The sequence below is a fragment of the Trichoplax adhaerens genome, genomic scaffold (assembly GCF_000150275.1).
Source record: "Trichoplax adhaerens TRIADscaffold_22 genomic scaffold, whole genome shotgun sequence".
NCBI lineage: Eukaryota > Metazoa > Placozoa > Uniplacotomia > Trichoplacea > Trichoplacidae > Trichoplax > Trichoplax adhaerens.
This window is the reverse complement of record NW_002060963.1, coordinates 914,991-932,008: the sequence shown is the minus strand read 5'-3', so window position 1 is coordinate 932,008 and position 17,018 is coordinate 914,991. Positions and strand designations below refer to the sequence as shown.

The window sequence follows — 17,018 nt, the reverse complement described above, 5'->3', positions numbered from 1 at the left end:
TATTTATGCAAATGCTACTTTAAATATGTTTAATTGATGGAATCCTGTGCAATAAGTTTATGAATCAAACATTCCTTCAGCATTTAATATTTTCCAATGTTGTTCAATTTATGACTATATTGTAATTAGATAAGGAGAGGTGTACGTATTAATACTCATATACTGTAATGGAGTGACTATACGTATTGAAATCTCACGTAATGAAATGCAGTTATCAATTGACCAACTGAATTTTGAGTTTAATTTTTTATTTTATATAATATTGTGTAGTGTTTCTATAAAGCAAAGGAAATGAAGTCATTTTATTGTCGAAATTATTAAAAGAGTTGTGTATCTATGCACACCTATGTACAACCATGGACTATAACTAGTAGTCCATGGTACAACTCTAATTATGTTATACATACGAATATACTCCATATATTGACATCAATTCCTCTCAATGCATGACGATTTAGCAAATCTCTAATAGCAATGCCGTAATAATGGTATATTTCCTTTACCTTGACGTTATCACATTAGCAATGTAAACCTGATGTACAATTGTACTTGTTATGATATTTTTTCTTATTCTCTGTTTTAACTCTGCATCATGATACATGTATCAGCCATGAGCACAAAAATAACTCGTGGCCTATCTGGTATTGTTACATACATGCTTTATACCTTTGTCTTCCGTTAGAAGGCATGCAAGAATCGGTATATCGAAGAGAATAAAACTGCATACCGTTTTATGTTGCACTGGAAGATAATCAACTTATGTTTCAATCCAACGAGTAGACTACATTCCTTCGTCATGATAAGTAAAGTATAGGTTGGAGATCAACAGAAGGCTATTTGTTCAATTAATTATTTAAGTAGTCATTTTCACTTTATCAATCCAATCCCAGATAATGTCTTGTATAAAGGTTGCCGGATTTTTTCCTGCTAATAAATATGCCTTTCCTTGTTCGCCAATATTTGGTACAGGAAGGTCAGAAGATACAGATATAAATCCTTCATGATCAGCAGTTATTGCCTGTCTATAATACGAAAAGATGAGTTAGTATTAGTTGTCTTGTATCACCTCTTGTTTTCGAGTAAATGTATCAAGTGCTGTATAATATACATAAATACTAATTTGTTACCTTGGTAAATTTGGGCATCGCAATGTTATACCTATGCAAATTCCATTTCGCCTAGTAGTGAAAGACAGCTCGCTAAGAAAGGGTGAAGTTTCGCTTCGCATCGTTCTATCGCTTTGTAAAGGTTTACTTTGCACATGGTGGCTGACGTAATAAAACAATTTGTCTTGTATAGTGGAATTGCCACTTGGTGAATCTGATACTAAATCAACCGAATAGCACTTGCATAAGTCATCTCGCACATCATAAAAACACTCGCAATAAGAACAGAGTATCCATAGACTATTCACTACGTTTATACTACGAACTGACCAATGTCATGTTGGCCACGATCATATGCTATTATCATCCAATACCACGATTGCAACAAGGTCATAGCGTTCATTTCCCCCATAGAAAAAGTCTCTGTAGCTAAGGATTGATAGGATGTACCGCATGTAAGCTAAAGCTAAGTTATGACATCATTTATTCATGATAGCAAGAAGTCATTTGTAAACTAGCAGCTTTGATCTCGTGTATTATTAAAAATAGCGTTCATAATATGAAATACGAGTATATTATTACCGTATTGAGTATACGTATATCGATTATGTAGAATGGAATGTTAATGATATACAGCAAAGCGTGTCTATTGATTGAAAATCATTTACTATTGGACCAATAAATTCTACGTGAGGTCGTATTAAAAGTATTTATTTATTTACTTACTTTCCTTCATCGCTTGACCTAACAATGAAATTTCCTTACTCAATTGAGAATGAATTAAGACCTTTTTCATCTCCGATACCGTTTGTTCCAGACGATAATTTCGAACCATAACATCATATATTTCACGCAACCTATATACGCATAGATAGCCTATCTTAAAATTGATATCCGCATAGATATATTGTCTAGTGTAGATATATCTATTTGCATCCAACATGATGACTATAACCTAACTGTAATTAAAATTTCTAGCGCTTGCAAGTATCCATCTAATATTGAGTGTTTGACTCTAGCAGAGATTACAAACCTTCGTTGAAGGACTGCAACAGTACTACGCGTATCAAGGTTGCATTCTACAGCTAACTACTCAGTAGTGGTAGGCTATGTCCCATTTCAGGTGTTAATGCATTTTGCAAGGGAAACAAAAATTTGATCTTATTTTTGATGTACAGTACTGTATCATGGACTGTATATATATTATATTACGACAGAATTCATTTAAGCTGCTATCATAGAGGAGTTACTATTAACATTGACGAAACTATCTAGTGTTTATTGAAAGGCTGAATATCTTTTGACGTCAAGCAAGGGATAATGCACCTTTCATTATCATCATCGTTTATTGCAGTGTTTGATAGAAGTTGTGTATGTAGAGATTGGTTCTCTTTGCTGATGATTCGTTTCTTCTCTTGATAGCAATCTTCTACCCAAGTTAGCTGTAATTATGGTATAAATTAGAAGCGTTATTACAGCAACATATTATTCAAAACGCAATTTCATCGCTAATCAATCACTCGTATTACGACGACTTGTTTACAATTATTTTCATCAGTGATAGTACTATGTTGTATTAAGTTATAGCAACGAAGCTAGAGTTTATTCCTTGATAAGGATGCATCAAGGCACAGTTGTGGACTACTCTGCAGGATAACATACGATCATCGACCAGTGACTAAGGTTACACTGTTGCAATTTCTAAAATCCGGGTAGTAAGCTGTAGCTGACTGGCTGTGGAGTACAGCTATATGACGGTCATGATGAGTAGAGTAGAGCAATGGCACGATATACTGCATCGCCTAGTAGATGTATTACCAATTGTAAATGTTGATCCAGTTTATTGCATTCCTTTTTGAGCTTTTCAATGATATCCTTGGCTTCCCGGATAGACAATTGGTTAAAATCGAGCTCCATACCTGGAGCTCTCGTCGTGCATCAAAATTAATTGCAGTGAGTATGAGAACTTTTGCACCAGCCCAGTCATCATCATTACAGTCCAGTACACTATAGTACTACAGTATAGTAGTACCAGTATGCTGGTTTATATTCATTTTACTGTCCATCGGCTATTCCAAGGACCCTATGGAGAGCATATTATGCTGTTATACAGTATTGTAGACACTTCCTTAGAGTCTGGATTTAATTTATGCAAACCAGCTTGGCTTGAATATCAAGTTCTATCCACTTCTATGTCATCGCATTGAGCATTCCGTAACAGTTATTGTAGTCTCATCAATCCAATTTCATCATAATTTGTACTAGAATCAATCAATCGTATCGATTCCCTTTCGATCAGTGCTGTCATTCATGCGCTAGCGATGGTGTATTAATCGGGACTAGATGGCTTGGCATCCATTTGCCCACTACTGTAGACGAGATTCTAAAAATACTGTAGAATATGACAGCATCAGTTAATTCCGTATGATGTAGAATAGGATATCATGGCAACCTGGCTAGCAACGATGACTAATAACAGAGCTAGCAACCTTCATTTTAGTCTTGTTTTTACCCTTTCTACAGTATCTAAGGTACATTGAAACATGCCCAACCTACAATAGAATAACCTAAATAGCGTATAGTAGGGATATTGCTTGATCTTGACGAGATTATAAAAATAGAATATGACAGCATCAGTCTTTCGGTATGATGTAGAATATGACATCATGGCAACCTGGTTAGCAACGATGGCTAATAACAGAGCTAGCAACCTTCATTTTAGTCTTGTTTTTACCCTTTCTACAGTATCTAAGGTACATTAAAACATGCCCAATCTACAATAGAATAACCTAAACAGCGTATAGTAGGGATATTGCTTGATCTTTTTCATCTTTTTGCCTGGCTAAAGGAGGAAATGGACAAGATTTCCACGAAATTAACCCCAAAATCATGTTGCTTTTTCGTCTTGACCCACGTCGTCGTTGAATTTTATAGAGACAGTATAGAGCATTCGCTACTGACTGCGGTGTAGTCTTGACCAATGGATCGTCCAATCCTTCTTGTTCTACAGTACATTGTCTACAATATCAATCGGTCGTCCTCGGTCCATGCACTGTATGCAGTTGGTACTAAATCAACATGGTGTAGAAATGAAATGGATTATTATAGGCTATAAAGTACTGAATGCGACCATATTACGACAAAGCCTACAGTAGCTAACCAGTGCTACAGTACGCGTGATGTACTCTCTCTATCCACCTTCCCATACACCGCGATACAAACAAGATTCAGTATAACGTTTCCAGCGGTGGCAATCAAGCACCAGCAAACCAGGATCTGACTCCAATTAACCTCCAACACTACCACAAGAGTGGACAGGTTTTGACTGCAATCTTTTCCAAAATGGCTGATGTCAATGAGCAAAAGGGTTTCGAGTTTGTTGCTCAAGCTCAAAAGAGAGAGAAGTCTTCGCAAGGATTTTTTGGCAGCATTTTCGGGTAATGATAGCGTCTTACTGTTCATTGGATAGAGATTTATACGTGTTGAACGTGTTATTTGGCTAGTTGTACGCAAAGACGAATGGAGATAGGTATCATCATCATTCAAAAACTCCTTCTCCACGTTCATTTCTACTCATATCATGTCAAACTTGGATGGATTATGAGTAGATTGGATGCTTTTGTAAAGAAAGGATAAATTGCTCTCTACATAAAAGTCATGCAAGTAACAGGGATAATAGTATCGAACGCATTCCAATCGTCTATTTCTACTTGTATCTTGTCTGACCGTCATACATCGTCAACATGATCATAATTTATTCCATTTTACAACATTTCTTCCTAGTTTTTCTTATGTAAATACAAGCGGTATCGTAGCACTTTCTTCACTGTACTACAAGTTAAACAAAACTACAGTCATGTACAACGGGAGAGCATCTTCTTCATCATGTATCCATTTTGAATTTTGAATTATTCATGTAACTACAACGGCCATCATAATTGTGTAATGAATGATTCTAGTCTTTTCAATGTCACTAACTTGCTTTCCAATAAAATGGCAGATGAGCTAGTCGAGCGATCGAACAAAACAACACGGGAAACGATTGCATAAATGTCTAGTCGTTGTAGTCGTTTAGAAATGGTCTTCCATGCAATAGAGTTATGACCATTTTCTTGGATACTTGACGGCTTGACTCGAATAGAGTTGTACTCTACAAAACGATCATCATCCGTTCGCTAAGATTCTTATTGCTGATGGAACAATCTTCTAAACTGGGTGCTACTTTCCATCATTTGACTCGACTGCACAACACAAACTTTCGACCGATTCCATTTCCATTCCTTTCCAACATACGAGTACACACCATCGATGCTGATTTCATTCTTGTTATGGAAATAACCATTAGCTAAATAGGACGATCGATTGTAAACATCGGCTCTACTGTTCGACACAGGCTCTCTGCCGACTCTATATAGACTCTTGTAAAACATAAACACCATCCATCATTTCATTCTCATGATGGAAATAAGCATTGGATAAATAGGACGATCGATTGTAAAACATCATTCGGCTCTACTCTTCTACACAAGCTTTCTACCGATTCCATCGAGACTCTTTAAAACATAAGCGCTATCGATCATCATTCTCGTTATGGAAAGAAGCATTGGATAAAAAGAAGGACAACAGATCGTAAATCATCATTTGGCTCGACGCAGGCTTTCGACCAATTCCATTTACGCTCTTGAAAACATAAACACTATCGATCATTTCATTCTTACTATGAAAATTAGTATTCCATAAATACGACGATAGATCGTAAAACGTTATTCCACCCTACACAGTCTTTCTACCGATTCCATCGAGACTCTTTAAAACAAACACTGACGGCAATTTCATTCTCGTTATTGAAGTAAGCATTCGATACATAGGACAATAGATCGTAAAACTATCCTCAGCTTGTGAACACAACAAGATTCGCTAGACATCATGGCATAAAATTTCATGAAGCTGTAGTATATAGCCTATGATGTTGGAATCAAGCTTATCCTTGTATTGAGAATTAGAGATGATCATTTCATATAGCTACCGTACAATTTGAAAACCCAAATAACGCTAGTTTCTGGTAGGCGTTTATCATTGCATAGGGTAGCGTACATTATCCAATTTACAATTGACTACGTGCATTCACGGGCAATCATTAAAATAGCGATTGTTAGTGGACTTTTCAAGCTATTTTGTAGTCCAGGTAATTCGTAGAAAAGTTTTCCAACTTTAACAATGAATAGATGATGGTCAACGTACCTTAATTCCTTGTTACCCTTCATCAAGAGTTTTATAATTGACCGTAATTTAGTCCCGTATACGGTAGTCACACTGCATTGAAAAAAGTCACTGCGGATTCAATGTTGATGAATAATTTTGAATTATATTGCTTGTTTACCAGGTAACTTAAACCCATTTATGTCCTTCTTTTTGCGACCTAATCTTTTGATTACTGTATTCATTCTACTGTCTTGCCTCCAACGAATAATAAGTAGCTTGCAACTGTACACCCTGTTTGTTGACCGTGAAAATAGAACTAGCTATATCATCATCAATCGATCTTTTAAAGTGTATACCCTCGCAGTGATGGAATAATTGCACCCTCTTAGACTCCAATCTAGTTTATCTTCCTTTAGTAAAGACAATATTCAAGTTGTATAGTATATTTTGAGTTATGATTACGTTTACGGACGGCACAGTTCAAGAAGCTTAGCGATCAATCACATTTCTAACTTGGGATGCCAACAATTCTGCTCCGGATAGAGTCGCTAAGCTACTTTTTCAATAAAATCTGAATATTGATATTTTATGTCCTTACGACATAGGGTAATTAGGATTGACTAATGACTGCCATTAACTTACCAATTAATTATGATAGATACTCAATTTTGTACTAGAGTTTATTAGCCATAGTCTTTTACTCCAGGGGGTAACCGGCTTGTCGCTTTATTTTAATGCCACCTTCTTCTTGATTCTTAATTGGATGCGTGCAATTATCATGCTATTGTTCCTAAATTTTAATGCCATAGGTAAGCTTTTGGCTAACGTGATTAAAATGATTCTGTACAAGTGTACTGCAACGGTGTAAACGACGAATAACTGCGTGTTTTGTAGCAGGTATCCTACTAATTACTAATGATATTGAGGACTTATATATTATTATGTAAGATTAGAAAACTCCCTTTCGAATGCTGTGCGTGACTATTATTGCACAAATATTTCGCATTTGTAAGCATAACATAACATTAGCTCAAGAGGAAAATTTCAGATATTGAACAGGACAACCACACTGTCAATTAAAATTGCAAGTAGATTTTGTGAATGGATGATTTTCCTTAATGACATTAGACTCTTTAATCTTATTTTATTAAAAGAATAATACGAAATGATCTAATATATTTACACACAAGGTTTTGCTTAAATTTTATATTTTGGGAGACCAGCGTCGAGTTTTGGAAAGGATTTGACCAAATAGGTCTAGTTCTTGATTCGACGCTGGGTTTTCGCCGCCCATATGAACTTACCGTTGCTAACAAGTTAATATATGCAGCACAATTGACAGTACAAGTATTTCTTAATTCATTGTCACGTATACTTGCTTGTTAAAGGTTGATACTCTATTCATCAAATATAAATGAAAGGTGAAATGATTAATGATGCTATAACATTTTCATTGGCATTATGCGAGTATAACGAAGTAAATATAGGCTGGTAAAACTTTGAGAGCGTTATTTGCGTACTTACTATACTCATACCTTATTTAAATTATGCGTATTCGCTACAATGGCAGAAGGACAGTTTTGCTAACTTCAACACAGCATAGATATTATTCTTTGCGTTAAAATAACTACTGGTACAGTATTTATTATTACAAACTTAACTATAGAAATGTAATTTGCTGAAAATTAAACATCTACATCAGCTTTTCCATCTCAGCCTCTATTCTTAAAGTTAAACTGTCATTCTCTCAGTTTTAAAAGCATTTTTACCGTTAAATCCTTCAAATCCACTTATAAATCTTAATTTTAAAATACAACATATGTGCTTACTGCTTTTCACTGGGCTCTATCATTAATGTCTTCAACTTCATTTCAAATACAGAGGAGGAGCTACTTCAAAATTGGAAGATGCCTGTGACTTATATCAACGCGCTGGCAATTCATTCAAAATGGCCAAGAAATGGAGCGGTAAGCCTGGCAAAATATGCTCATCTATATTAAATTGTTTCTGCTAGATCAAATTACATCAGTAATACAATATTTTGCTATGCAACCTGATTGAATCTATATGGCACTAAAGTCACTAGAGATATATAACCTCTATGTGCTTGGTAATATTACCTTTACAGAGGCCGCTGGAGCATTTTGCGAAGCTGCACGGCTCAAAATCCATCTTCAAAGTCGGCATGAGGCTGCATCCTTCTTCGTAGATGCTGCAACATGTTTTAAGAAATCTGAACCTGAAAGTATGTACGCTTGGCTAATTTGTTATCTACAGCTATATTGCAAATACCTTTCTCATAACATACGTACGATCTTATGTTGATTATCTTCCAACAGAGGCTATCGAATCTCTTAATAAAGCCGTCGAAATCTTTACGGACATGGTAAATAATATTATTTATAATAATTGCAACAGAAAGCGAAAGCAATAAGAAAATTATCATTCAAATCATAGTAATTATAAATAATATCAGTAGTATGTACAACATATCATCGTATACCCCGCAGTATAATAAATATTTGTTCACTATATGGCATCCAGGGAAGATTCAGTATCGCTGCAAAGCATCACATATCAATTGCTGAGATTTACGAAAATGAACTAACGGAAGTAGACAAGGTTTGATTTCGCGTTGCCATAACTTATTTTCGCTACGTAATTTTCAAAATAGATATGAACTTATGCTAATTCGAAGTCATCAACCATCTATGTCATAGCGCAATATATACGATTTGTTAGTAAATAACCATGCTTTCGTAGGCAATGGCAAATTATGAAAAAGCAGCAGATTATTACAGAGGAGAAGATTCAACCAGGTGTGTATCTCTCGTTGTCAAGCGATGTATGTTTCTAACCATGTACCTATCGAAAACCGTTTAAAACTAGACAAACAGCATTTTTAATACAACTGCCTGAGTACAGTAAAGACTCGGTGTAAATTCTATAATAAATTAATACCCATGTTGAAATATCATAACGACTAGTTCAGCAAACAAGTGCCTACTTCGCGTAGCTATGTATGCAGCTCAATTAGAAGATTATCGAAAGGCTATTGAGATATACGAAGAGGTCAGTAATTTTGATATAATAAAAAGCTGTAGTTCCTGTTATCGCACATACTTTTAATGGATGTGTGGTTGTATTGAGATATAAATCTAATTGAATTAGTATGATATTTGATAAAAGGCTAATTAATTTAATCGTTATCAACGATAATTTATAGATATTGTAACCATGGTTTATTAATCCGTTATTATTTGGTGTAGTAGTGTATAAAATTTTGAAGATTATTACGATTTGTATGGCTTATTTTTAAATTATTCATCTTACCTTAAGAAATGTTGAGCATATTTACGGTTGATTTATTATCATAAACTACTGTACAAGACATCATTAGTTCTGAATGTCGAAATGGCATATCATGTATTGTGTTAGATATCATCGTAATAATTTCAAGTTTCAATCATAGGTAGCGGCTGCTAGCCTGGAAAATACTTTATTAAAATATAGCTGCAAGGAGTACTTCTTCAAAGCCTCCTTATGTCATATGTGCCAAGATTTTCTGGATGCTAAGGTAGGAAGCAATTCGTTATAACTACTGTCTGTACGTACTGGTTAAAATTCAAAATTACATTTTACATAGCATGCGGCTGAAAAATATTGTGGAATGTATCCAGCGTTTCAAGACTCTAGAGAATGCAAATTAATTGAGGTTGGTATGCTCGGCAAAAAATGATGGAATGAAGAAAAGCTACCAATTTCTGTCTTTTAATGTCCCGGATTAATCCACCTGATTTATGCTAATAGTTAATTTTGTTATCTAATTTATCAAAGAAACTTATTTGTGCTGGTGAAGAAGAAAATGTTGATGAATTTACTGATCACGTAAGTAATTATTACTGTCTAACGCAACATGGTATGCAAAAGGGCTTTTTTGTCGTATCAGCTACTTACAATCCTTAACACTTGATAACTTTATATCAATAAATTGCTTTTTGCTAAGCTGCTAACTGTCAAATGTAATACCGCTCTTTACAGATCAAAGATTATGATAAAATATCACGCCTTGACCAATGGACCACGACATTACTATTACGGATCAAAAAGCGATTAGGCGAAGAACCTGAGTTAAATTAATTTAATTAATCCATATTAATCTTTAAATTTTAGCAACCAAAAATATATATCCGATTCTTGGTTTGCAATAACTTGTTAGTGAGGATGATTTTAGAAGGCGATGATAATAATTACAATTTTTAATGTAGAGAATACAGTTACGCTAACACAGTCATGTAACAAATCTTTCCTGATACTTTTATCTCAGATATGTTAAAGGATTAAATAGACTCTATAATCAAATATCGATATCGCTATCGTTCTCTTGGATCATTTGTTTTTGTCGTATTATGTAAACTTATTACAGATCGATACGTATAATCAATAAAGGGTTTTTGAATGTATTTCTTGTATTGAGGCTTATTAACAGTAATTAATTATATACGTATAATTATTTTCCTGTCAACAGTATAATGCATTCTATCTACTTTGTCTATTGCTCTGTTCTCGTCTTCAAATGCCTGACTAAAGTATCATGATGCATGCCTATACCACAAGTGTTATTCTTATGTTTATATAAGGTATTGCAAAATGCTTCGAAAAGATTGAAGCATTTAGCGTAAATGCTGTACATAGACATACTGCACGACAGGTATAACAGTAAATAAATAAAATCACTACTACATCATAAAAGAGAGTTATAATAATTTTGCAACAGAATTTGATTATTTAAATAGTTTAAAAACCAATTAAGTTACTAAATGTGGCTATTGCAATATCAGCTGATATTTCTTAAGATTTTATTAACAGTTAATAGCGACTGCTTTGTACTAGATTTTCAATAAATCGACGATCTTAGGGTGTGCAATAGACGCGTAAGTATCTTCAATTTCCTTACGATCTTACAAAAGTTTATCGTCTTTTTGTTGTGATTACGGCGTTTTTTTTTTTATCGAATATAAGGTCATTATTTATCGATAGTACAGATGCGTCTAGTATCTAAAAAGATAAATGAAGGGTCTTACCTAGCATCATCATCAAAATAATAACATATCTACCTTATGCTGTACTTTTTCTCTACATTGACTCATCAGATCTATAAATTTCACCTTCAACTTGTGTTAAAATGGAAAAAACAACTTAGTAATGAAAATTTTTATAGAACGAATGGAGACTCTCACAATGTTATAATTATCATTCTGATAATGGATAAATTTATGTCGTAATTTGTGCTTGTATTCGCTCATCAGATCTGTAAATTTCGTGATTAATTTGTATTAATGTGAATACATTGGCTAGTTGTAGAATTTCATATAATAAATGAAAACTCTTTAATTGACAAGTATATGACGTACTTTTTTATGCATCTTCGTATATCGAATGCATAAATTTTATGATGAGTCTATTAAAACGAATAAACCGATTAGTGATAAATTTTATATATTACATAATCGCTATTTGACGTAACTGGACGATAAGTATGAAAAGATGGCATTGACAGACAATACTAAAGAGAAAATTATCAAATCATTTATTAGGAAATGACGTCAAAAATGATAATAATTATTTTATAACAATTATTTCATGATACTTTATTAGGCTATGGCGGTTATCGTTTCAATTTCGTCAATTATAACTATATTATTACCTCTTTCTTGCCAAAATGGTGCATCTTGTACAATACAGTAAAAATGCTTGCAACATTTTTGCTCATTTACATCATTTGGGCTTGGTAAGAACTATTGATTATATCAGTATGTATATATATAGTGAGATAGGACAGCGTAACAAAAATTTCGAAGCTATTGATGTAAACATGTGTTGTAATTAGCAACTAGTCACTTCTGACGTTTAATTATTTTAACGTCTAACACACTGTTTTGAGTAAAATGAGCCATAGTAGGGTATTTATCGTACTTCATTCACTGTTAAAGACTAATTGCAACTAGCAGTTGCTGTATAATTCGATATGGATGCAATTAAGATCTTCAATTGGTTGAAGTATATCGAATTCTATTACTCATTTTTTTTCGTTACAAATTTATTAATCTATTCATGATCAATCTTGTTGTATGCAATTTGCATACCAGTCTAGAGTAGTATGTACAAAGGATTATCTTTGCTTCATCAAAATAGTCGCTTGGAAAAACTACGGGTATGCATCACGTAAACTTCAGCAAATGAGCAGGAACGTCTTAAGTAGAAGATTATGCATATTACCATAGATGCTTAATAATGCGTATTACGCAATCAATTGGAAAGGGATGGAAAGTGATGGAAAATAATATAGAATGGAGTGTCAATGCTCTACTTGATTTAATTATCACTGATATGGATTCTATCAGGCAAGAAAAACTAGTATCGATAGCACAGAGTCACGTTACTTATTTTTCATAATAAATTTATAGAAGGAAATTCTACTGTCATATTTTGTAGACTGATTATCGCTTTTGTATTTAAAAATATGCAGATATATACTTTACCATGTACTTCCACAATTGAGTCAAAACTCTTATTCAGAAGATGAATATTACCATAGTTGTTCAATTCTATTATGCAACCAATTGGGCCTACTATAAGTGAATGGAAAAGAGGAAAATAATGTAGAATATAGTGTCAATGCTCTAAACTTGATTCAATTATCACTGGTATGGATTCTATTAGGCAAGGAACAGTTGGCATCTGTAGTATTAAGTTACGTCATTTATTTCCATAATGAAATTATAGTAGGAAGTTTTGGTATCGTATTTTGTTGACCAATTATCGCTTTTCCATTTAAACTTATGCAGATATACGCGTATACTGTATTTAGACATAATGTATAACAGTAGGATATTTCGTAGAACAATTGAAATGATTTATAGACCAAGAAAATATCTTTCGCTAACAGTCTGTCATTTATTGCTAGCTGATGCTGCAGATGTCAATCATTAATAACAGGATATTTCGGTTTCTTTAATCTCTTTGTTATAAGATGTACAATTGCATAAATGAATAAAATTTCTAAAAATTTGGTGCATCCCTCTTCCCCAAAGTGAAAATTTTTTCAGCAGTCTAGGAGTAATAGGGCAAATAATGAAGGAAAGGAAGCATCATTTTATAAATTGCATCAATAGTTTATATTAGATTAAAAGTATATACTCGATCTATCTCCTATTGGTCAAATAGCCTATTTTAATTTTTATATTAATAGCGATAAAAAAGTTCAATTTATCCATCATTTTTTCAAATTTTTTCCTTCTATTTCGACGACTTTTTAAGTACAGATGGTATTAGTCTGTAAAGCAAATAATGTAAATCAGCTCATTTTTTATTTTGTATTTAGACAAAGTTACTCCATAGTGCCTAAGCAGTGGCAATTAATATTTTGATTCTCTTTTTAACGAGACTCCTGATTATATTATCTACAAAACATATTGTTGGAATAATTCATTTCATTGAAAAAAATCTTTCGATTTCTAATTTCTTGGTCATTACAGTTGTACTGTAGATCAATGTCTTCTAAGACGGTGTAAGGTGTAATATGGGTAAAATATTATATTTTAATTTTCTTATAATTTCTAAAACATTCTATTGGATCTAAACATTGATACGAATTGTTCTTCTAGTTAAGTCATTGGCTATTATTTTCTTGATTTTAATTGACATGATAATAGGATTAAGAAAAAATTGATTATGACGAATCCTAATAAACATTTAGAATTACGGGATTGCTTTTGTAGGTATCGGACACTCTTAGGAGATAAGTCAGCGATGAAAAGTTTCCATTTTTCTATCCTTTATTGACATTTTATAACCTGGGTCCACTACTAATAAGCGCTACTGTTATCTTTATCATTATAACCCAATCAAGTTAAGGATAATTTTAGTATTAATGGTATTAACCAAATTTGAAATTATCTATTACAAATCACAAGCCTAAAATTCCAGGTGTATTCCAGCAATTATAATGCTAAAAATAATTCATTTTAACGGTAATAATAAACGATAGAAAACTGGATAGTCTGTTATTATTGGCTTTCTTGATCGTTGAGATTGTCCCGTTTACAATACTGTATGCATGTATAACTATACAATCGATGATAGAAGATACACCTATCGATATACCCATAGCTAACTTTTCAATTGCTACTAGACTATTATATGCAGTTCTATATATAAAGTCGGCTTTAACCTATCCTTCCGTCTATACTATTGTTTGTGTCTACTATAATCTATTTTTCTTCTATGGAATTTCAAAGCTGTCTATGGCTTTCTCATCCGTGATGCTATACCATAACATGGTTCAAAAAAAAAAGGAAAAAATGCTCATCATGTACAGCATTATGGCGTAGAATAATAATCAAACAGTAGCTAAATCTCACTGTACGGTAGCTAAATATACAATTAGTGGATAAATAATTTAAACATCTATTGGCAAGATATTACATAATTGAATTGTTTCTCTCACTTATTTGATTCGCTGATACCGTAATCCATTTTTACAATATCCGCATCTGTTTTAGGGCTTTATTTTTATCGATAACATTTTTGTGTGTATTGTTGCAAGCTCAGGATGCGAATATGGAAACCCCAATATTACTACCGTATCAACTCTTGCTTTTTAAATTGACTACGTTATTACTGTTATGAACTAGATAGTAACCATCCAAAGCGTGATCAATATGTTAGTTATCCATCCATTGCCGCTACTTAGCAAATAGGATGAGGAAAATTGTGTTGATATCGGACTTTAACGCATCAATTAGGGGGAAAATGAAACTTTTCTACTTTATCCCATTGTGTATAGGGATGAAAAAGTACTCTTTCATGATTAGGATAGGATACTATGCTCGATTTTTGAAGGACAGCATGGTATACTATACTCTTTCATTGCTCTACTATTTAGTACACGAGTCCTTACGCTCAACTCGCTTATTTTTGACTCGGTAGCAAGCCATTGTTGCCCCCCCCCTAAAGAATAATCTAACAAACTGTTCTAGACATTGAGTTACCGTGATACTGTACACTGAACGATATACCATTGACAATGTCGTTTACAGCTATAAGGAGACCCTAAAGTCTGTGAATGAAGAGTTATTTTTGTGTACATAGTGATTATTGCTATAGAATAATATTTGTTTTGAGAAGTAAGATGAATTCGACGGCGTTGTACGATTACTTTGCTGGCTGATATTAGTGCTCTACTGTCCACTGTACATTCAATTGAATGGACAGTATATAGTATTGCAGTGCACTTTCGTGGCCATATTGAGCACCAAAAGAACAGGCTCCTTTTGACTACAGACATGAATAAAGCCTTTGTACTCGCATGTAGTCCATCCAGCAGACGGTAAAAACTACAACGAAGGAGAGAGAAAAAAAATTGCCTAGCTATACTTTGTGTTGACTGTGGCTTACTGGCTGGCTGTCTTGGATACAAGGCAACATGATGGATCAAACCAGTCAGCCATTACTGCTAAATAGGATGAAAGATTGTAAATTGACGATGGAAAAATAGTTGATGACTGTCATTGCAAAATTATAATTGCATCTTTGTAAGTTAATCGAATCGACTATTTTGAAGACTGGGGGGTGGGGGGGAGGACCATAGTGGTAATGGTGATAGAGCCTCCCACTCACTCAGTGACTCACTAACCCTCTGCCAGTGGATTATGGCTCACTATGAAGAGAATCAATTTCAAGGTTGGCAATTGAGTGGATTACTGTAGTGTCTATTTGTCCCTTTTTACCTTTGCAAACTGCCAAATTGAATCTACAATAAATTAATTAATGACTCTATTTTGAATTGATGAGCAATTGCTTCTAGTCGATCAATGTCCACTTTACCACTAGGATTAGGTATGATGGAGGCCTGCTAAACTACGGCGTTAGTATGGCGAGTGCAAGCATTTCATCCTCTACCACAGGGAACATTCTCTCCTATACACTCTCTCTCTATCGCCGTATTCTGACAGTACAGTACGTGGTACAAGAGCTGACGCGCTGTACAGTACTTTGAATCCACGGTCGTACAGTGCACAGTACTGTAGCATGGACCATACAAACTCCTGTTTACTGTACAGTACAGTACTGTATGCTACGATCTGACGTCGTACAACGATCGCACCACTCTTATTCCACTACTGGAACGGTACGGTATCCATTGCCGACGCCAATCGTGTCAGTGCTTAAAGTATACATTACAGCTTGTAGTGTAGCAGTGGAAAACAAAGTCGCATTTTATTTTTTCCAAGCTGCCGGTGGAGATAGATTGATTATTACTGGAAGCTTTGGCGCATCGTGTCTATTGGATAGAGAAAGATTGAATTCCAGCTTGAAATTGTTGTCTTTCACTTGAATTTTGTTGGAATCTTGTATAGAAGATAGTCTACAAACTACAGCCTATCGACTGGATCGTCGTCTGTATACTATACTCTACACTCCATAGGAGATACGGCTATCATTTGTAAGCCGCCTTTCCAAGCTTGGACTCAACCAGTCGGATACATCAAAGACGACAAAGGAAGGTATGGCCTTGTAGTGATTAAAATACCATGTAGGACGTATTCAAAGCTTTAATTTGGATACCGTTTATGTGATAATCTGATTGACAATGTGCCTACAAATATGGATGAGTATGAGGGAATGGTGAAATGGATGCCTACCCAA

The 17,018-nt window shown here is 34.2% G+C and overlaps 2 protein-coding genes across 2 annotated transcripts; one reads left to right on the top strand and one right to left on the bottom strand.

Moving 5' to 3' along the window:
- Window positions 1-853: 853 nt before the first annotated feature.
- TRIADDRAFT_61298 (uncharacterized protein) lies at window positions 854-3,936 on the bottom strand (the record flags this gene model as incomplete). The annotated part of the gene is made up of 7 exons (XM_002117192.1): window positions 854-1,022; window positions 1,128-1,326; window positions 1,833-1,963; window positions 2,433-2,548; window positions 3,026-3,121; window positions 3,619-3,658; window positions 3,896-3,936. 7 exons carry the CDS (start codon window positions 3,934-3,936, stop codon window positions 854-856), a joined length of 792 nt encoding a protein of 263 aa, XP_002117228.1.
- A 512-nt stretch (window positions 3,937-4,448) lies between these two features.
- On the top strand, window positions 4,449-10,448 carry TRIADDRAFT_32131 (uncharacterized protein; the record flags this gene model as incomplete). Its single annotated transcript, XM_002117245.1, has 11 exons — window positions 4,449-4,543; window positions 8,190-8,275; window positions 8,437-8,553; window positions 8,648-8,694; window positions 8,853-8,930; window positions 9,072-9,127; window positions 9,296-9,380; window positions 9,781-9,885; window positions 9,955-10,023; window positions 10,146-10,196; window positions 10,350-10,448. The coding sequence occupies 11 exons, from the start codon at window positions 4,449-4,451 to the stop codon at window positions 10,446-10,448; spliced, it is 888 nt and encodes a 295-aa protein (XP_002117281.1).
- Between the last annotated feature and the right edge of the window lie 6,570 nt (window positions 10,449-17,018).